Raw genomic sequence first — 22,813 nt, forward strand, 5'->3', positions numbered from 1 at the left:
GCTGTACTTCAGCATGTATTGTTTTCTCTAAGATATCTGTCCCTAAACAGTGGCTAGAAAAGCCAGTTTCAGGAGTAATCCTGAATGCAATCAAGTGAATATGCTTAAATGTTTGTGACTTGTTTGTAATCTGCTTTTTGTTGGCAGCAGTCAGTGAGAATACAGCTGAGCTGTGACTGACTCAGCTACTTCAGGCTACCTGAAAACACAGGGGCACAGAAGCACTTATATACCCTTTGTGCTCTTGAACAGAGGGAGAAAGCATCACCTGTCTGCCAAGGAGGGCATTCATAGTAGTTCCAGATATTGGGGAAGAAAGCAAACCTCTAGAAATGGGCAGTAAAGCATGCTAACCATGGTTGCAAGGAATTCATATGGGTATGAATAACTGGATCTCCAATAGTGGAGCACTGTGTTAGCAGCAGCAGACCCACATCTAGAAATGTAATCCAGTATACAGTTAGTGGGTTAGATCTTCTTTTAATAAGTTAATATTCTTTCACCTGAATAAAAATGTTGAACCATTAACAGTCCAAGATATTAAACCTTATCACGTATGAAGCTCAGAATAACGTAGTTGTAAATACTACTACAGAACCCTGCTTACATTTTGTACCAGCATAATTGTAAAGGTATTTCATTCTCTCCCATAGTCAGGTTTAGTGTATACAGAAGAAGAATGGGAACGGGAGTGGAATGAACTGCTTAAACTGGCATCAAGTGAGCCTCGTACACATTTCAGCAAAAATGGAGGCACTGGTGGTGGGTAAGTTTAGAGTATGACGAAATCTTTTAGTTTTTGTTCTCAGTAGGAAAACAATATGGTATTAATGAATTAAGATATTTATGGGACCATCAAACTGCCTTTTCAACTGGTTGCGATTTTTTACATGGTGGAATATAATTATCTGAACATGCCATTATAATATTTATCATTTTGATTAAATTTCCTTGTACAATTGCCAGTAACCTGAGGTTACTTTGCATCCAAAAGAGTCTGGATTTCATAAATCCTAATTTCTTGGCTTCGGGAACAAGCATGTTGGCAATAGCATTTAGCTTCAAGGAGATGAAGTGCCTCGTTTCACTGAAGATATGCAACTTTTCATTTGAGGAAGACTTAGCAGAAAGATAGCCACTGCTCAGATATTTTCACTAAAACATGGAATGACAGAATAATATCACATCTTCTAATAGCATTCCAGAAGAAAGTAGTTTGTGCCTAGATATCACCTTTTCTGTGCTTTAGCACAGCTTTAATGCCATCTTCTCATATTCATACATTTATTTCAGTCCTCTTTTTCTTTGTAGTTCAAACAGAAAATCTTTAGAGAGATCTTTTTTGAGGGCAAGTCACCAAGTAACTCTTCACATTTTCTACTTTTAGAATGCAATTAACTCTAAACATACAGGGGGAAAAAGTAATATTTTTGCTATCAAAGCTAAAGATTAAATATTTGGATGCAGTGTCTTTTTAAACAGAAAGTAGAATATCAAGTTATACTTTGTAGTCTCATGAAACCTGTCTGAAAAATCAATAAGCTACTTCAATCTTTTGAACAGTTATAAAAAACTTTAAGAATTATGATAATTAATATTGCACTGATAGGAACAGTTGCCCTTTCTTTGACTATTCAAGCTTTTATTAAACCCACGTAACATAAATAGCGCTGTCAAATGCAAGAGTTATTTAAGGATTGTAGAGGGTTTTATTTCAAATTAAACTGATTCACTATCATACTAGCAAAGTTTGATGTTGCTGGAAGGTTCTACATAGGGTATGTCTGTATTCCTAAGAACAACGTCAGATTCTTTTCTTACCTAATTTCATATCTCTTTATCTAGATTGATTCCATAAGAGTATGGCTGATTGCAGCAACTTTGATTACACTCTGAAAAGTTGCAATGTTTGCTCATTACTACCCAGGGCTAACAGGCAAGCAAAGAAAGAGATCTTGAAGAGCAGCTTAGTATGTGTGTTTAATCTTTGTATAATACTCAATTAGTAGCATTTCAGTCAATTAGCTTATTATAAACAGTGCCAGAAAACTTGATGGTCGCAGGAAAAAAAAAGCAGTACTGTCCACTTTACTGCCAGCATGCATTTAGTTTAGATGTTTAGAAGCTATTGGAAAAAATGGATAGAAACATATTTGTGAAAAAGTTGGGGATGAAATAGTATCTACACCATTTAAATGCCCCTGATGTACATACAGAATCCTCTTTAAATAGCTGGTATGATAAACCGTCCCTCACTTGCAGTGCAGATGTTCCCAAAGTATAGGATTATTAACCAACCTTAAGAATGCAGAAGCTTTAGGTTTTGTGTCTAGTGTTTATCACTAAAAATATTTAGTGTTTGTTTATTCAGTGCCTGTTTTTCTCTAGCTACTATTTCCCCTGGAGAAAATTGCATGAGGTGATGAGTAAATTGACAAAATAGGCCATGCAACACAACGAGAGTAATAAAATTTTCAGAAAATATTCTCTGGGCTTTGAGAGAATATCATATTTTAACCCTGTGATGTCAAGGATAGGTAATTCTACTAATGCTGGAGAACATTGTTTAGAACATTGTCAGCCATAATGTGTCTCACTTTCTTCTGTTTTGAGGCTAAAAAAAATAGATTGGTTTTCATTTTACTCTGTAGTTTGTTTCCTATGTTTGTAGATATTTTCCTTTTGATAGGCTTTAGTCTTCCAATGCAGTTCAATTCACATTTCTATTAAATTTGACCATTTCACCACCAATTTTCTCTGGCCTTAGTCTGTCTGTCTCATTCTGTACGTTTCATGTACTGTGTAGTTTCAGTATCTACCAGTTGGAGATGACCTCAAATGTTGCATTTGCCAGTCAATCAACCATCTTTGCCTTTAGTTCCCTTTAGTTCTATTTAAACAGGGAGTATCACTATTACATGAAGAATTAATTTAAATTGTTTTTAATGTTCTCATCATGGTTTGCATTTCTCTTTTTGCAAATCAAAATAAAGTAAGGATAAATAGACAACAGTTAATTTTTCCTTTAAAACAGTGAAAGAGGAATCAGGCAAGAAACTTATCCTATTAAACATGTGAATATGTATTTCTCTTTAGAATCATTCCAAAGACAGAATGAATGTGACAGAATGAATTATTTTCTCAGTTTAATGTAGCCAGGCTCAAAATAGAGCCCTTGAGAAGGAAAAGGAATATCAAAATAGTATTTTTGACATGGGGTATATTACGTTCTCTAGTTAGGTACTGTATTAAGAAAGCTGGCAAATTAGTCTTTGAATTGTAGATGAGACATTCTCCTTTGGTGTCAGAATTAGCTAAAGCATCAGAAGTTGTATCTGCTTCAAAAGAATTCAGTGACAAGCCTAAGTCTGGAATTATGCTGCCTCATTCACCTGCAAGTTCCTTTTAGTTATTTTTCGGAGTGAACGACATGCAAAGTAGATCAGCAATTGTCACTAAATCTCCAAAGATTTCTTCTTTCAGAGCACTCCTTTTCTGAGGCTTGGAAGTTGGGAAAAAAGATAAAGGGAACACAGAAAAGCCTGGTTCTTAAGTTCTTGTTTCCAACATGTAAAATCCCTCAAGCAGAGCAAACTAATTAACTATGAAGCAGATTCTTGTTTTGAAACAGATTTGCACATCTTTCTGTAAATGTAAAAAATAAATCTCAGATTAACATAATTGTTTCATTTATATCCATTTACAGGCAAAATCAGGGGTACTGAATTGAAGCAACTGCTTTGAAAAATGTCTTGTACCCTCTGTTTTTGTTAAGAACCTAACTTGCAATCCTGCTAAAGAGAAAATTCCAGCCCATTCCTTCATTTTGCAGACTATTGTCAGAGATTTCAAAGCCTGTTCTAGTGCTAGATTGAATATCACTGTTGTTATTCACTTCTTGAAAACCTAGTAGAGCTGAAAGCTGGATATCATGGTGTGAGCTAATACAGATTTTGAAAGTGGATGGTATTCTTATTTAGTATTAACTGTCACCTTCTCGCTAGCTGTCTCAGATGCTGTTGGCAGTATCTTATTAATAAAGTCAAGTGATTTTAAATGGGGAAGAAGGGAGGGGATATTGCTGTAATCTTCCTGTGTGTCATTAGAGTTTTATTGAAGGCAGAAAACCAGAACATTTCAACAGGAAGTACCTCTCAAATCCGTGTAATTGCTGAGGTTTCAGACTTGGTTCGGTATTCAGAGTATTTCAACGTACAATTTTTCATAGAAAACGACTGCTTCCATCAAAGACCCTCATCTTGTAGAGAATTTAGTTTAGTTCATTTAACAAAGACGTTGCTTTAAAACTATTTTTATTTGATCTGGTTGTCTATTGTAGGAGTACTGTTCCTTTTTAACTGTTGCATATATGCAGCAATTATAGGGTGCAGATAGAAAAAGGTTCATTATAACACTATATCTTTTCCTTGTTAGCTGAAGTTTCTGGTGGCTAATAAATCTTTTCATCTGGCCTATTTCCAGTCAATGTAAATTGTACTTAAGCCAAACACAGCCTGTGAATAATCAAATTGCCATGGTGATTCAAATATGCTAGTTCAGACAGCCCTTCAGAACTGAAAACAGTGGATATCCCACAGACTCTAGAAAAGAGATAAAATTCAAGGCAAAGGAGGGATCAGATTTACATCATATTAAAATTAAATACTAGTACCTGCATAGTGATTGGGTTCTTCCTTATTTAACAAGTTTTTGTTGAATTCAGGATGTTTCCTATTTGACAGATGGTTGCATCTCACATGCCACAGAGGATGTTTTACACAAAAGCGTGCATTCCCACACAATTAAATACAAAATAACATTCAAACCAAAGTAATCTAGGGAAAGTTGATTTAGGTTTTCTCTTTCATTATATGCCTTGAAAACTGCTTCTTATATGTTGGTTTTGCCTGAGACAAAAGTATTGATATTTTTAAAAATTAAGAAATAAAAATTGGAACTCAAAACATTCACATTCTGTATCTCCTTTAGTCAATGCAGTATACCTTTTTTTTTTCCCCCTGAAGAAAAGCAGGGAAATATCCCACTACTATGCCATTTTTTGTGTTTGAGTTGAAGCTCATTGCTGAAATACTGTGTAAGGAAATCAACAGATAGATTCTTATATCTACCTACAGCACGAATTTGTACTTGCTAGTAAGCTGCGGCTGTGGTGTATGTTGGTTTTAATTTTGGGATTCTTAAGCAGGGAAAGAAGAGGTTTCAGAAATGGAATGGTGGTAGATCGAGATATGAACTCAGATTTCATTCCGGTCTCATGCCCGTACCTAATCACCAGGTTGAAGAACTTGATACTTGTCATGTTGTTTCAGTACATCTCACATCTCAACTGTCTACAGGCATTGGTCTCTTGCCCTGTGTGAATCCTGAAACTTAATCTAAACTTGGAATAGCTGTTAGGAGTCTGTTGGATAAACTGAGAATATGGAGTGTATGTGTGGGAAAGAAAAACAAGGTTACCATAGGGAGCTGTTTAGAAGGAAATCCAAGGATGTGAAAACAAATCTCGCTCAGAGTTTACAGGCAAAAGAGAGGAACAGACAGCAGATAGCCAGGTGGAACAGCAGGGTAGGCGACTTTCCTGTTTCAGCTTTTTGAGTTTTTTTTCATTACTGGCTGCAGTACAAATTGGATTTTCCATAGCAGAGAGAATCTTTTTGGGGTGCTAAGTAGGTGTCTGCACTATTTGGATTTGAGGTATCAGTGGTCCTGTAGGATAGACTGAGATCTTTTTTTGTTTTGGTTTGGTTTTGTTAATTTGTCCTTACAATCAAGATAAATTATTTAGTCAGAGAGCCCTGGTTGAGCAGGATTCTGCAATGCAGATTCATTTGCTCTTATATATGGCGTATATATATATGCTGTTATATATATGGCATATATATATATGCTCTTATATATCTTGTTTGCTCTTATATTTTTTCATTATTTAAAAAATTAACTTTACATGAACAGAGGAATTAATTTCAGTTTCTTAAATTTTCCTTGCTTCCATGTTACATTAACAAAATTATTTTGCCCACAATTTTTATGGCCATACAGTTAGCATAAATAAAGGTCCATGAAAAAAAGTGGAATGATAAGTGGATCAAATGATGTGGTAGGTTGATATGGATGCTTGTTAATGATGATTTTTCATTCTCATTAATCTTTAGGAAAATCGTACTGAATCCTCAGCAATGGCACTGAAATAATATAAGATGGCCCACATGAATTACTGGCAATGACAAAATAAAATTGAACGTTGAAAAGGTTTCCCAGAGGGTCTGTGAAGTCTTCCTTCTTGGAGATATTCAAAACCTGTATGGACACATTCCTGGGCAGGGTCCTGCCTCTATGTGGCCCTACTTGAACAGGGGCGTTGGACAAGGTGACCTCCAGAGGTCCCTTCCAACCTCAACCACTCTGTGATTCTGTGAAAATGAGCAATGGAAAAGACATGTAATAGAAGAGGAGGATTTGAAATGTGTGAATATAATCAAAATAGTGAATCAAGAAACTTGGTGATGTGATATTGAAGAGTAAAAAAGCCCAGTGGAATTTTGGACTTCATGGGCAGTCAGGCTTAACATCAACTGACCAAAGGGATAAAGGTCCCTTTGCCTTTGCATCTGGAATACGCCTTTCACTTTTAGAAACCTCATTAACTAGGAGATGAGGAATAATTAGAAGATTTGAAGAAAAAACTTTAGGACTGATAGTCTAGAAATACTAACATGACTAAATAGCTGGAAATCTTTGTAGCGTATTGTCTTGCCAATAACCTGATTCTTCCAACTTCCTTTTGGCAAACAAGTTACTCTGAGGGTGACATAATAGACTGCAAATGCTGAAAAGCTGTCGCAGCCGGCAATGGAGAAGAATCCAGTAAGGAATATGAGAGGAAGTTACAAAACGGGGAATTTAGTTTGAACATCAGGAAAAAGTTCCTGTTTGAGTGATGGGAATAGGGATGCAGGGAAGGAGAGGTGTCTTTACTGTATGATCAGGGAATTCGTGTCCTGCATCAGCCTGCTGTTAATAATTTCCATCCTGCTGTGCCTGTAGGTTGGGATGAAAGATTTTAAAGTAAAGTTCCATGGATGGGCTGGATGCCATCAGACCTGCGAGAAGGTTACTGTATTTGTCCCACATATTCTAGAACAGTGCCCATACAATTATGCTCAATTACTATTTTTCACATATAATGAAAATTAATGATAGTTAATTATGGAAGTTTTTTGCACACCTAACAATAAGAGGACAATTGCTGCCTTCATTTAAGAGTGTGCCTAGGTTATGTTGCCCACCTTTATTTGTCACGTCTCACAGAAGCTGTGCTCTGTGTGTATTATATTTCTTAAGTGTCACTCAGCTGTAAATTATCGTCTTACTTTTGTCTGCTTCCCCCAACCCTACCATTTTTCAGTCTTCTTCCATCTAGTGTGTTTATTTCTGTCTTCTAGGCAGAGGCAAAGCTTTAAAATGTGATAGTGACATTAATGACATTAAACTAGAAAAATAGCAACGGAGATAACTGAAACCAAAATTCTGTAAAATGCTTATGAAGTCATAGAAGGGCTTGGAAGTGTTCAGCTAGAGAAGTTCAACAGATTTATTCTTGCAGTCCAGATAAAAGATTGATCTGTTTCATAAATGATGGACTTCATAGGTTACCTTTCCAAAGCTGCTGGGCATTTCTGTTTCCTGGAGGATTGTGGGGCTGATCCAAAGCATACTGATGCTAGTTGGAAAACCTTTTTTTAATTCTGTCACTCAATTTTAATTCAGGTTTTCAGTCTTACCTTTTTGGAGGGAAAAGTACCCCATTGCATTTAGTGATCAGTGGCATATCCCTAGTTATAGCACCTGTTCTTTAACATTAAGTTTCTCTCTTCTTGTTATCAAATGTTTTGAGCCATGAAACATGTAACTGTGCATTTTGTAAGCTTTTTAGTAAAAGAGAACATTTAAAACAAACTTAGCAATTGTGTTTGTCCATTCATATATGAAGAAAAAGGTTTTTTGAAATCATATATGTTGGGAAAATAAGACTGATGTGGTCAGACGAATAGGATAGCATGGGCATATTTTAAGGAATTTAAGGATTTTAGTCCATAAATTATATTCTAAGGATTTGCTTCTCTATATGTACATGGTGGTTTAACACTATTGATTTGTGTTGTTAAATTTGAATTTCTGATACTTGATGCTATTGAGAATAGATGTATAGGCTGTAGATGAATTTGACAGGGACTAGTTCCCTAGGTGATTCATAACTTTTTAGTACTGACAGGAAAAATTACAAATCTTGCTGTATGTGCTGTACATGTTTTTGGCTTTCCTAAATGTCTTATCTCTGCGTTGTTCTAGGTAGTAGTAATTATGTAATCTAACATGAGTTTTCTCCGATATTGCTGTTGCAACTAGTTATCTTTTCTAATAGACATCCTGTTACTCAGTTTTTCTTTTTCCTCTGTCATTGCTTATGCCTTTCAAACATCAGATTATGAATAGCACAGAAACTGCCCAAACCGCCCCAGGTAGGACTGGGATGGCTCAGTCATTTTTTAAAAACATATTGTGTATACTTGTCTTTGTCAAATTCTTTCAGTAGGCAATTTATTCATTTTGGCCACGTTTGAAATTTAGGACTAATTATCACGGGTTTGACACAGTACACCATACTATCAGAGTGTTAGCTCTTAATACGCATGTTTTGGAGAACTAGATGTTGAAGGGCATTTTCACCAAGTAAGGATAATGAATTTAATAATTTTTTCCCCAAGATGTATATTCCATAACAGTATCAACAATTTGAAAGGAAGAAACAACTCTTCAGAGTGCAGAAGACTCTTCAAGTGCTCAAATTGTCTTCCAGTTATATTTTACATCAATTTTTGGTACTTAGCTGCTGGCTGGGGTTAAAGCATGACAAATTCCGTCCAAGAACAGCACTTTTTTGTCTTTGTCTTAAATTACTTGCTCATTGTGAAGCTGATTGAGGATTAACACTGTTTAGACCTATGGAATACTCTTCAATAAAACATTTATTTTAATCTAAAAATGAAATATTATCTCTTCACTTTTTGAAGTGCTCTGTATCTTCTCCAGCTAGATAAAGAGAATGGAAAGATTTTCATTAATTCCTGTGGTATTTGAATCAGACCTGTAGAAGGCCAATGTAACGAAAAGACTTGGGTTTCTGTGTAGTCCTGTCTAACTATTTGAATTTTATGTTCTGCTCTCCTACCATGTAAGATACTTGTATTAATTCTTTCTGTGTGTTTTCTGAAACACAAAGTTCCACTGGCAAAAATGCTTGGCCTTGTCTCACCTAACTACATCTTGATCTAGATTTCCTTCTGTATTCTGTAAAGAGAAATGAGAATTTTCATCTCATCTTTGGGCAAATGCTTAAGAGGAGAGGGATGATCCTACTTCCAGATGTGCTTATCTTTTTTTGTTATCTGTAGAGCTTAGCTTGTCTAAGAATTATCTTTTTTATTCCCATTAGGCTACCAAACAATATCAGAAAGTAATTAATTTTGCTGTGGAGTCTACAAGTAAAAACATTTTCTCTGTTGCTATTATTTTATTTCCAAAAATGTATTTTCCTTTCCAATTTCTTATGTTACCTATTTCAATAATCGGAATATGTGTTTCAGAAGAGTGAAAATATGAGTGACAAGGAAGAAGAAATAGCTGTGATGTGTTGGTTCACTAAAGTTTCAATGGTTGGTTCAAGTTGGTTCAAAAAGTTTCAATGCTGTGTCTTCCAGAGTCGATAATTCAGAAGATCCAGTGTATGAGAGCTTAGAAGAATTCCATGTTTTTGTCTTAGCCCATATTTTGAGAAGGCCTATTGTTGTAGTAGCAGACACAATGTTACGAGACTCAGGGGGAGAAGGTAAGAGTTTTTCATTAGAAATTTATGCACCTATGTAAATTGAATTAATTGTAAACTATCACAAACAAAAGATCCAGCTGTAACATATCTAAGTGTTTATGAGATAGCTGGTGCCTTTTTCTGGAGGAAAAAAAAAAAGAAAAAAAAAGAGCAGAATGATACTCAATCCATTTCTATTAGGTAAAGGTAAATAACAGTGGATAATTATGCAAGTCTTGTCTTGCTGAAAATTTGTTTATCCTAGATATTTACTATTAACTGATACACCAGAAGGCTGCACTGCCATCCAGCAGGACCTGGACAGGCTGGAGAGTTGGGTGGAGAGGCCCCTAATGAAGTTCAACAAAGGCAAGTGTAGGGTCCTGCACCTCAGGAGGAATAACCCCATGCACCAGTACAGGCTGGGGGTTGACCTGCTGGAGAGCAGCTCGGCGGAGAAGGACCTGGCAGTCCTGGGGGACAACAAGTTGACCATGAGCCAGCAATGTGCCCTCATGGCCAAGAAGGTCACTGGTATTTGGGGGTGCATAAGGAAGAGTGTGGCCAGCAGGTCGAGGGAGGTTCTCCTGCTCCTCTACTCTGCCCTGGTGAGGCCACATCTGGAGTTCTGTGTCCAGTTCTGGGCTCCCCAGTTCAAGAAAGACAAGGAACTACTGGAGGGCAATGAAGAGGATGAGGGGACTGGAGCACCTCCCTCATGAGGAAAGGCTGAGGGAACTGGATCTGTTCAGCCTGGAGAAGAGAAGACTGAGAGGGGATCTCATCGATACTTATAAATACCTTAAGGGTGGGTGTCAAGAGGATGGGGCTAGACTCTTTTCATTGGTGCCCAGCGACAGGTTAAGGGGCAACAGGCACAAACTGAAACTCGGGAAGTTCCATCTGAATATGAGGAAGAACTTCTGTACTTTGAGGGTGGCAGAGCACTCTCTCCTTCTCTGGAGATATTCAAAACCCACCTGGACGCATTCCTGTGCAACCTGCTGTAGGTGACCCTGCTTTGGCAGGGGGGTTGGACTAGATGATCTCCAGAGGTCCCTTCTAACCCTGATGATTCTGTGATTGTACTTGTAGAATTTTTTTAATCTTCCCTTATCATTATTATGTATACATACATACACATATTCAAACATATATGATGTGTGTGATGACATGTGTTTGTGGACTATAAACATGTTTGTAATGTTTCTTATAGAAATCTGTTAATGCAAGGCATGAGCAGAGTATGTTACCAAAAGAACTGATAATGTATTTACTACTGATTATTAGAAAATATCCTTCTACCTATAAGTATTACAGGAAGGTACAAATCTGCATGCATGTGTAAGAGTCATCAAGATTTTGCTATAAGACCTTAATAGTAAACAATTAGAGCAAGGAAAATATATGTAAGAGCAGAATGTTTTCATTATTGTTCTTAGTATATGTCCTGATGTTTTTATAATGAAATTTTACTTCTTGTTCTGACTGTTTTCTGCATTGATTACTACACTTTAGGCTGCTGTCCTGGAGCTCTGAAAATGCTGTAGCACAATTGTTACATACAATAAAACCAACATTGTTGTCTGTTCTTTGACGTAGTTTTTTAAAAAAAAATTCTCATTTCTCTTTGCAGCATTTGCACCTATACCATTTGGAGGAATTTATTTGCCACTTGAAGTTCTACCTAACAGATGCCATTGCTCACCTCTTGTGCTAGCTTATGATCAGGCCCATTTCTCTGCTCTTGTTTCCATGGAACAAAAAGATCAACAGAGAGAACAAGGTATGTTATAAACACAACCCAAGGGTATATATTGAATACAATGCACAAAATACTTCCTTCTACCTGTAGGTCTATTTATCTATCAGAAAGGAAACAATATCCACTAAATTTTGTTGCTGCATTCTTAGGAGTCTAAGTGGTCTAATCACAAGACTGGAAGCCAAGAACTCTTCAGTCCTCATCCTTGTGATATCACTGTCTATCTTTGGCACTTAAACCTTTTCTGTCAGTTCCATATATGTAAATAGGTATAATCATAGTTACCTACTGTGCTTCTGGGTTCTTGAAGGCCTTTGTTAATTTGGTTTAGTAAAATGTTTGGAAGATTAAGTGCGAGTCAGATTACTTTTGAAAACTGATGAAATGGAAAAATCTCTCTTCTAGTCTGCTAAATGGACTGTTCTCATTTAAAAACATTTAGTTGAAATGTTTTTCTCTTATCATCTTGCCGTCTTCTGTTTTACTTCAAAGTCTGACTAGGTATTTCTGTGTCAAGTTTGAGCTTCCTGGATATGGGATTGGAAGTGACAAGAGCTTCAGAACTGGATTTGTTCCTGCACCAGTAGCCTAGGAGCTAGCTGTAACTGCCCTTATTTGGAAGACCTGTTTGCGTAACAATAGAAAGCTGTGAGATGAACTCCTACCTGTCTTTGCTCCTTTTGTGGGGAGGTGAAAAGTGTTTTGCCAAAAATGTAGTGAGGCTTTAGAAAAATGTAATGGAGTTTTGCTCCATTAGGTATGAGCAAAGAACCTTATCATTAGATATGAGTCCTCCTTTTTTTTGCCTGATGACACTGCAGAAATGTTGAAAATCCTTTATGAATGCATATGCCTGTAAAGTAAACATGGAATGTGTGCTGGTTGTTGAGATCTCCTGGGTGAATTTCATTTAGTCCACCTTCCTAGACAGTAGTTTAGAGGCAACTAAATATCCTTCATTTAATTCCCTAAAGCTATGTGCATTTCATCTGATTTTAGGTGTATTAGGCATTTTTTCATGCTTATGAGACAGTCAGCACGCTGCAGCTGTGCAAAGTAGAAAGACATTCATTAAAATGATGCAAAAGAGAAAAGAAACTCTTGAACAACAGATTTTGTTGTAATTGTCTTCATCCAAGAATTTGACATGTAGTTAAGTCATCCTTCTTGGAAGGAGCAGAGACTTTTTTACATGAGGTTGTGTGAGATGGGAAATACTCTGCAAAGGGCTGCGTGTGGTATTGGCAAACTCTGTGTTGGTGAAGAGGAGACTGAATCATAAGACAGAAATGGAGAAAAAGGTTGATCCAGATGTCAGATATTCAATGGGATAGTCAATCCAGTCCAACTGTTCAGCCTTCGGTGGCACATAGCTATTGCAGGGATTTGTAGGTAGGTGCTTGGCAATAGGTCTGGTCTTTGCATTATACACTGGGACATTCCAGCTGCCTTCCAGCCCTCAATCTGTAAAAGAGCAGCCCTTCGGAAAATGCTTTTCATATAGGAACCATTTCCAAAGCAGTACACTGAGGTATGATGTGAAATACCTTGTGAGAAATGAAAGTCCGCAAAGCAAATTCATACCATTTTAATGCAATAATGTGATATGAATGAAGATAGACTTTTGGAGAGCCTTTTTAAGAATACTGTTTCACTGTTGATGGTTGCTGATGCTAGGCTGCAACCAGGACTGTAATGTCAGCATGGTATTAAGTTAGCAACTCCTGCATATATGTCTATGTTACAAATTGAGGAGTTGTCTTCTAGAACATGCCTCCACGTCTTTGGTCTTGATACTTTTTAGGTCTGAGTTCTGTTGGTGGTGAAACAAGACAATTTCTGGAGTAGACAGAGTCTGTTTCTTCCTTTCTAACAATTGGGATAGGAATAATATCAGTAGACTGACAGTAACCTCATTTATTTCAGGCACGTCTATCTGCCTTCATACTTCATTATCATAGGTCATATAAGAACCTATGTGCATAAATAATTTGATTGAACACACAGAACTTAACTGTTTCTGCAATAACTTTGCAGATAGGATAACCAGCACCCAGCAAACCTTTTGCTGTTGTGGCATCCTGTAAGTGACAGGATTGACAAAAGGTAGTGAGGGAAACCACTGTTCCGCTGCTCTAACCCTGCCTCCCAGGATGCGTTGAAGTATTCGGTGATACGCCGTGGTGCCACCTACTGAAATGTTCCTAATATTACAAGCCATATATTCCTGTTAATTACACACCGCAAGATCTTGGGTTTGATAACAAGGTCACATATTTGATTTCTCCCACAAGTGCTAACAATAATGTTAAATATGCTTCTTGTGGTTAGAAACTGTCTTTCTGTAGGATTTTCCTGCACCTGTAGTCGCACGGGAAAGGTTCTGGGAGAGAAAAAGCTACCAAATAACCAGCGCAGCATCAGTAACATTAAATATTGTCTTTGTTCATGTATAAGTTCATCCAGGTTAATTACAAGGGTTGTTGAATCAAAATAGTGTTTGTTTTGTATGATCCGATTTTACATGTTTTACTGCAAGGCCTTGAATACACAGGCTTCAGTTCTGTGGGGCAGCAGAGAGCACTTGGCATTAAATCTGGGATGAAGGGAATGGTTTAGCTTTCAGCTGCCAAGCTGGTTGCTGTTAGAGACTGCAGCGGTCTAACAGCTAACACAGCATTGCTATTATTCGTCAAACGTTGTGACAGGAAATGGATTGGCATGAGGGTGCTCTAATAATGCTTATTTTTTGTACCTTGTCAGCATAGAGATTTTGGCAGCTTTGACACAGAGGAAGGGAGAGCCACAATTGTTAAGAGTCAGAAGACAATGGCACAGGTGCCACAGTACATGGCCAGATTTTCAACTATCAGAATGCAGCTGAGAGCTTACAGCTACAACTTCTTAAAAGGAGCATTTCTGATAGCCAGGCCATTCATAACTTTTAGTCATAGTATTTATACTCTAACCATGTAACTGGATGGAGGAGCAGCATCTGAAGCTGTCTGAACTACTGCATGTACGTACATAACATGTTTAAGCTGCTCAGAAGCTCTTTTGTGGAGGAGACAGGATGTCCTATATTTGTGAAATATGTGTGGTCAAATAAATGCTGATGTGAATGCCTGAAGTTCTGCTTTGTCATATAGTCGTTTATCAGATCACTTTGAGCACTACTATAAATGTATATAAAGAGAGAAAACATGCTAACATCCTCTTGTTTGAAGAGGATTTAAAACACATTTTGACATGTCTTCTTTTTACCAGCACATAGCTGGCATTCTGATGGTCACTGAAGGCCTGCTTTTTTTGACATCCACATCATCTGATTCAAAACCTATAAATACTTTTGTATTCATGCAGGCTATATTTATGCAGCTGGTTTTGTATCTTTGTTATGGAAAATAAAGACCAGCTCTCAACTGCCCCTAAGACTGCTTCATTGAATTTAGAGCTTCCCACACTCCCGTGCTTTGTCAGCCAGTCAGCAATGAAATGGCTGCCCACCATCAGGCTGCAATAACAAGTGTGAGAGGTGTGACAGTGTTTTTTTACAGCAGTATGTCAGTATCTGTGTCAGCATTTTATTTTACTAGTATTTTCAGAAGTAGTTGAAGTGTTCTTCTTTATAGAAGATCAATAATGACACTTGAGGCATGAGGATGAGTGCTGGAAAACACTGTGACGTCACAGCACAGAAAGCAATACACCAACTGAGGAATGGAATGGAAGTCCTCACTGTGTGTCTTAAAACTGCCGTGGATGAAATAGCTGCTGTTACTTTTGATGTATCCCATCTGTTGGCATTACAACTTGTAGACTGTGTTTCAGATCCTGTGGTTTCAGCTAGAGGGCATCCAAAACCAAGAGTAATCAAACTACCGTACCAAAGTTACGAACTCTCTGATGTGGCTGGGCATCAGGAAGATGCTGCAATCTGTTGGGTTTGCTTTAGAGATGAATGTGATGGATCCTGCTTGCAGTCCCAACATTAAAATACTTTTCTGTCAGGAACGTGGGGAAATCCTACAAGAAACCCCAGCTATCAAACAGAATTCCTTGAGAGAGAGGAAATATCTCGCAGCAAAGATAGAATTTTAAAACTCCATTACTTTAGCAGATACTTTTTTCATGAAGACGGTAATGCTTCATAGCAACCTCAGACTATCACTTAGAATGAGTGTACAGTTTCCATTCAACTCAGAGTTTGAAAAATAATAGTTAACAAATTTCTGTGTGAAGATGGAGACAGTACGTATCATAATGTGTACATTAGTTAAGACAACAGTGACATGCTATAGGCAATCAGCTCTAAGCTTTAGAAAGGATTCCTTTAAAATTTGTTTATAAAAATGGTTATTCATTGAAGTACGTGAAAACTAGTTAGTCTGAAGCAGTCCTTAGAAAAGAAACTCAAATTTACTTTTTGAGATTTATATCCCAAAGAGACCAATTCAGCTTTCTGACAGTTCTTTGGTCCAGGCTTCCTAACATCACCTGCCTCAGGATCACATTCTGAGCTCCCTACCAGGCTGTACCTGTAAGGCCAGGTGCTACCAGAAGTGGAAGTGTTGTGTTGTAAACTTACAATGCTGCTCTTTTCTAAGTTGCCTTCTTCCTTTAAACAGTTGATAAGGTCATGTGTAAGGTCAGTTGTAAATCCAGTCAGTACCTGCTAGTAATTCAGTTAATTGGCAGAATATGTGTTTTCCTTGGGAAACATGAGCAGTTAATTGTGTTCTTAGTTATTCCAGGCCCTTTGTTGCAATAATTTCATTGAATGCAGCAGGGTAAGCCCTCCTATTACACCAACGAGTGTTAAAAAGTGTATTCAGTTGTCACCTCTGCTGTACATTTCTTACGTTCTTGTGCTTCAGGAGCTGACCTTACAGTGTATTTTGCATTGTAGAGTTAGACTCTCTGTAACTTATTCACATAGAGTTTCTTTAAGGAACTAAATTCTCTTACAATATCAATCTCTGTGCTTGCATCTTACAGCAGTATCTGCAACTAAAGTTGGTGAATCTCCAGCTGTTCTATACTATATTTGCAGTTAATATGGGGAATATATTTCAAGAATTACCTACGATAAGCAGTAGGGGGCAGCGTTTCCATGAAATTTTAGAGGTTTGACTTTATTTCCAGTCTGCAAAGATGAAAAAATATATGTACTTTCTGCAGTCGTTGTCTGAACCAAGTACTGACTTCACTGTGTTAATCTAAAATGCAGATTAAATTCCCCCATTCTGCTAGGTGAGGAACAATATTTAACCAAAAATGCTGTACCTTTGTTTTGACAACATATGTTTTCTGAACTGCAGAAAATATTATAAACAGCATATAACCAATAAGTGCAATCAGTTTTCAATAATTCAGTGCCATGATGTTTGGGTGGTTTCTCCAGGTTTCTTTGCCCCTTGTCTTTGCTGGAATGAATAGCTAGGCAAAGTCCTTAAGGGTTGTATAGAAAATTAAATTCCTTGATTGATGTCAGAGGAGCAGCAGTGACCTGCACCATGCTAAGGATCCCACCCAGTCCTTCAACACTTCAACAGCTTTTTTTTTTTTTTCCTCTAATGAAATGAAAGCAAATTGCTGGCTTTAATTAAAGCTGACAGTGTTTTTCTTAGTTTCTTGCTGGTGATGAATGATAGACACTCTGTAAAATCAGAGTGGAGTCCCTGCATGCTGAGTATAAAGCAGAGTCATTAAGATCTATGTCAGAAGGCAGAGCCCTGGCAGAGAGGGGAAAGGACAGAAGAGCCAAAACAGTTAGACAGTGATGCTGGGATATAACAGCAGTAATGGTCTTTTCACTACACTCAAGATAGGCCTCAAACTGACCTCTTAACCCATATATATGTTGATCTATGCTCCTCAATTATGTTAATTCATAGTTTGAGTCCAAATTTACTGTAACTGCATTTTGCTTTGTTTCTTGATGCTGTTACCAATGTATTTTTGTTTCTTTGACAGTGGAAAACAAAAAGGTACTAAACTGAAAAGACAAAATAATTAACAAGTATGTGCATCTGTGTGAGAGACAGGCAGGAATATTTCAACTTTTTATTGCTTTCTGCTATTCTAATGGCTCTGTCTCTAGGAAATGTTTATTGTGCATTACCAAATGGCAGTGTCGTTCTCCCAGAGGTCTCCCCCTCTCCACAGGTGACTATCTTTCGCTCTAGGGGCAATCAGTGTATTAACCTCTCCCTCTCTTCAATTGCATAAACATCAAAATAGGGAAATGGAGCCTGGTATAAAGCATTTGTGGTGCTCTGGATGAGACAAGTCTGCAGCAGACTCAAAGTCTGCCCTTCTTCAACCAGTTATGCTGCTTTTCACAGCTGAATCGTGGTTTTGGTCATTTTTGTTCCCCCTACCCCAATCCTTGTTTCTTCTCTACTTCAGCGGTCATCCCCCTGACTGACTCTGAACACAAGTTACTGCCTTTGCACTTTGCGGTCGATCCTGGGAAAGACTGGGAGTGGGGAAAAGATGACAATGATAACACCAGACTGGCCAAGTAAGACCTTTCTGTAACTTTAGTGTTAAGCAGTAAAATGTCTTGAGCCATACCTGATTGCAGTATTGGGAGAACTGCTAACAGAGAGGGCTTTCTTTGTGTTCGCTGGTTACATGGGAGAAGACATGGGTGGGTGTCCAGCTGACAGTCACAATTCAGGCCGCTGTTACATCTCTGACTGCTAAGAAGTATTGTTTTTTTCTTTCAGGCTTTTTTGACTGTTTGTTCCCTTCTTTTTTCATCCTTAGTTTGATTCTGTCTCTCGAGGCAAAGCTTAATCTTCTGCACAGCTATATGAATGTAACGTGGATACGCATACCATCTGAGACACGGGTAAGGTAAACTTCCCCCTTGGTATAATCAAGATGAGAGACAGAAGGCACAACAGGGTGTTGTGTAGGGTCAGCTGCCTGGAAACACCTCAGTGTCCTAGCAGCAGGGTCAAGTCACTCGTGAGTCATTGTCATTGCAATCAGGCTTATAGATTTTTCTAGCTATTTGTTCCAATAACACAGTTGCTTGTATATTTTTGGCAACTCATACTCTCTTCCAAAATATATTTTCTAGCTTAATCTTTCTGTTACTTATTTGAGTAGTCCATGCAGTTCAGAAAAACCTTAAAATAGACCTTTTTTCATCATTGTTTTCTCAGATCTTTGGCTTGCTCTCCTAATGCAACTGTTAGGTCACCAATCCCAAGTCCTTTCTCTTTCTGAGAATACATTTGCACCCCTGGACAGCTCCCAGTTTAGAGTGGCTCACAAAAGGCCACAGACTGATGCTGAACTGGAGCCTGGTTCTTTCAGAAAGCTATTTTAGAACCATGCCCAGCTGGCACCTAGTCAGCTGCAAATTTCTCCGCAAATTACATTGAATAGGTTTAGGGGTTAGACTGGAGGCAAAAGGTTGCTAGGAGAGGATGGAGGTGATTTAGACAGCCTACATAGATGAGATTTGAAAGGAGGAACAGAACACAAAAAGACAAAGCATTTAACAAGCTGCAAGAGGGAAAAAATCCATTTTTCTACAGTTTCTACAGCAGTAGCTACCACATCAGAAAAAGGAGAGGCAAAATGGTCCTGTAGTTGTAAGCTGTGAGCCTGAAACTTGTGGGACCTGGGTTAGTTCTCCCTGCTCCGCACTTTCCACATGAGCACAGCCAGGTCACTTAAACACTCATTTTCTCCTTTGCCCAGTGGGGATAATGACTCTGCTCCCGACTAGGTAGCAGTCTGCTCAGGGATTCTGGAGAGATAGACGACATTTAAGTAACCAGGGAGAAGAAGCATGTGTGCATTTCTGTACTAGAAGTATGTACATCCCCAGAGCTTTTTTCTCTGAATCATTATGGTTAGTTAAGTGTGTCATATTTATCTCTAACAGATTTTAGCTTGATATTGCCTGAAAGCAAAACTAAGTTTTGCAGGAGTAAATGAACAGAGACACATTTTAAAGTATCCTAGGATCCTTGTTACTGCATTTTCAAGAAAGATATTTTATCACCTTACCTAAAATATAAATTGGAACTCAGACTTCTGACACCAGTTTTATCTGCATTGTATTTCCAATAAGAATGAATACACCTCATTTTATTCCTGTCTACTTGCTGAAGTTTAATATTTCAGGCAAGATGTTTAGCTCTGGTGCATCATACCTTTCATTTTCATGCACCAGAGACCTGAACAATGAAGGAATGAATTTAAATAAGTTGGGTTTTGAACACAATGAATTTTGAACTATTGCTACATACAGGTTTGTGTGCTGCATCCCCTCACAGCTTTCAGCAGAACCTCATTTCCCTTCCATCACAATATCATCAGTTTCTGTCCATGCTCTCTGTCTCCGCCCTGGCTGAGAGGCAGCCTGTATTGTAGATGCTTCCTACTTGAACGGCTGATCTCTGTGTGCTGGCCAGCCTCTCAGCTGGTCAACGCAAGCAGGGAGGCTGTGCTGCAGCCTTCCCCTCGACAGGAGCACTAACTCGCAGCTCTCCATGATTCAGACACTGATTTTCACAGAACCTCTGAATGACTGACCTCTGTTCTACAAATGTGCTTGAAATGAGCCAAAAGCTGCCGTAGGAATAAGCAAGATCATAGTAAGCACAGCCAAAGAAGCTTAGAAACCAGTCTAAAATGGCAGTTCATCAGTTAAAAAGTACTTGTAAAATCAATGTCAGAATCTGTATTGGATTTGGGGTTTTTTTTGCACGAAGTCCCTGTATGAAACTGTTTTTGCTGTATCTAATTAGAATTACTTTTCCATAGCAGGCCCCTTTGGCTCAACCAGAATCCCCTACAGCTTCAGCCGGGGAAGACGTTCAGTCTCTGGCTGATTCAATGGACTCGGACCGAGATTCCATCTGTAGTAATTCCAACGGCAGTAATGGCAAAAACAGTAAAGAAAAAGAAAAGGACAAACAGAGGAAAGATAAAGACAAAACCAGGACGGATTCAGTTGCCAATAAAATAGGAAGCCTCAGTAAAACCCTGGGAATTAAACTGAAAAAGAATATGGGTGGTCTTGGAGGCCTGGTACATGGCAAAATGAGCAGAGCCAATTCAGGGAATGGAAAAAACGGTGACACAGTAGAGAAAGTCAAAGAGAAGAAGTCTAAGTCACGAAAAGGGAGCAAAGAGGAATCTGGACAGTCTGCGAGCACTTCTCCATCTGAAAAGACCACTCCATCTCCAACTGACAGAGCTAGCAACTCACCCATTGAAAAGATGAACACTAAATCCTTCTCTGACAAGCAGGCTGACCCATGGAAGTACAGCACTGACGTGAAACTCAGCCTAAATATTTTGAGAGCTGCCATGCAGGGTGAACGAAAGTTTATTTTTGCTGGCCTTCTTTTGACCAGTCATAGGCATCAGTTCCACGAGGAGATGATAGGCTATTACCTGACCAGTGCACAGGAGCGTTTCAATGCAGAACAGGAACAGAAGAGAAAGGACGCTGAGAAAAAGGCTGCGCTGAATGGGTCATCTAGTAGGAAACTGGAGCCAGAAGCATATCCAAAAGAAAAATTAGAAACATCTCCTCAGGATAGGGCATCACCCGTCTTGCCTCAAAGCCATACAACTCAACTGGTTTTAAAATTTAAAGATCGCACTAGTCCCACTCCTGGGTCATTTTCTTCACCTAGTAATGGTGCTAAGAAAAGTGGACCCATTCCAGTATCTGCCCACTATAGCCATACGCCACCTGTTCAAAGGCAAAGTGTCATCCATTTGCATGATGTCAACTCCAAGCCATCGAGCTTCCAAGATGATACCTACAAGCCAGTGGTTGGCACCTTAAAAACCTGTGCCACCTATCCCCAACAAAACAGATCGCTGTCTTCTCAAAGCTATAGCCCAGCCCGGATATCCGGTATCCGTACAGTGAACACCGTGGAATCGCTGAGCTATGCCATGCCTACTGAACACAAGTCTCAGACATACACAAATGGATTCAATACTGGTGATATTAGAGACTGCTTAGAATATGCTGATGAGGATGCTCCTCAGGCCTGGTTGAACAATGATAAAAATCAAGGCAGAAGCACAGTTTGCCCAATGTATTCCATCCAGCAGAACCGCTGTAAGAAGGAGAACTGTTCCTTTTATGGTCGTCCTGAGACTGACAATTACTGTTCATACTGCTACAAAGAGGAGTTAAAGCGCAGGGAGAGGGAAAGCAAGGGACACAGGCATTGAGGATTCTTCCATGACTACTTAGTTTTACCATTTTCTTACTTACAAAGTAAACAGTGTTGAATTGCAGTAAAAGGAATCCTTCAAAAACAGAATAAAGGATTGATGAGTAAATAGTGTCTAGCTTTTCGCTTTTCCGGGGCAATGAGGAAATGATAGGATTAATTTATCATAAAAAAAAATATTATTTTCCATTTTGTCAGTGTCTTTTTTACATATACTGGTAAGCTGAAGGGTTGTTTACTCCTTTGTCAGTGCTGTGTATATGTTTGGTCAAAAATTTACTAATGGTGCCTGAATTTACACTGACATCACTCAGGTAGTAGAATGATAGGGGAAAGTCATAATACCGGAGATGTGGTGTTGCAGTAGGGTAGTATCTGCCTTGCAGACATTTGAAATTCTATAGCTATTATGAGAGTATTTTTTCCTCAGTAAAACCTAAATTTTTCATAGTCTTTTTTTTCAGGACGGTAGTGATTTTGCATACTGCACATTTTTAACATGGCAGCATATTGCATTACTACTAGTGTTTGTACGTAATTCAGTCTGAAATGGAGTGATTCTGGGAAAATGGGAGTCGAAGGTCTGAATTCATGAGGGCTGTAGCTCTTTCAAATTTTACGTTCTTACCAGTTATTTCTACATTTCCATAAAAAAGTAGATTTGAGCCACTTTTACTGAAATTTTAAACAGGTTTTATAAAATACATTATGACTTGCAAGACTTCACAAAAAAAAAAACCCACATGGTATAGTTTTGGGCACTAGAATTTCAGTAGTATTTTCATTGCTGTTAAAATTGAGAGAAATGTTAAAATAAAATTAAAATATAAAAAATTTTATTAGATTTGGAAAATTTGATGATCAGCTAGGAAATTTAGGATCATTTTAGAGCTGAATGAACTGCTTGTAAAAATAAATGTATTGCATCAGTTG

The 22,813-nt window shown here is 38.2% G+C and overlaps 1 protein-coding gene across 1 annotated transcript in view; it reads left to right on the plus strand.

The window, feature by feature from the left end:
* OTUD7A (OTU deubiquitinase 7A) overlaps positions 1-21,984 on the plus strand; it is a 34,992-nt gene extending 13,008 nt beyond the window's left edge. The window contains exons 5-10 of the mRNA XM_009709448.1: positions 654-766; positions 9,780-9,907; positions 11,523-11,672; positions 18,063-18,177; positions 18,426-18,510; positions 20,445-21,984. Of these exons, the coding sequence (XP_009707750.1) occupies positions 654-766; positions 9,780-9,907; positions 11,523-11,672; positions 18,063-18,177; positions 18,426-18,510; positions 20,445-21,878 (2,025 nt within the window). The 3' untranslated portion in view covers positions 21,879-21,984. The remainder of the gene's footprint in view (positions 1-653; positions 767-9,779; positions 9,908-11,522; positions 11,673-18,062; positions 18,178-18,425; positions 18,511-20,444) is intronic.
* Positions 21,985-22,813: the final 829 nt, after the last annotated feature.

Source organism: Cariama cristata, unplaced genomic scaffold, assembly GCF_000690535.1.
Source record: "Cariama cristata isolate BGI_N322 unplaced genomic scaffold, ASM69053v1 scaffold14771, whole genome shotgun sequence".
Lineage (NCBI taxonomy): Eukaryota > Metazoa > Chordata > Aves > Cariamiformes > Cariamidae > Cariama > Cariama cristata.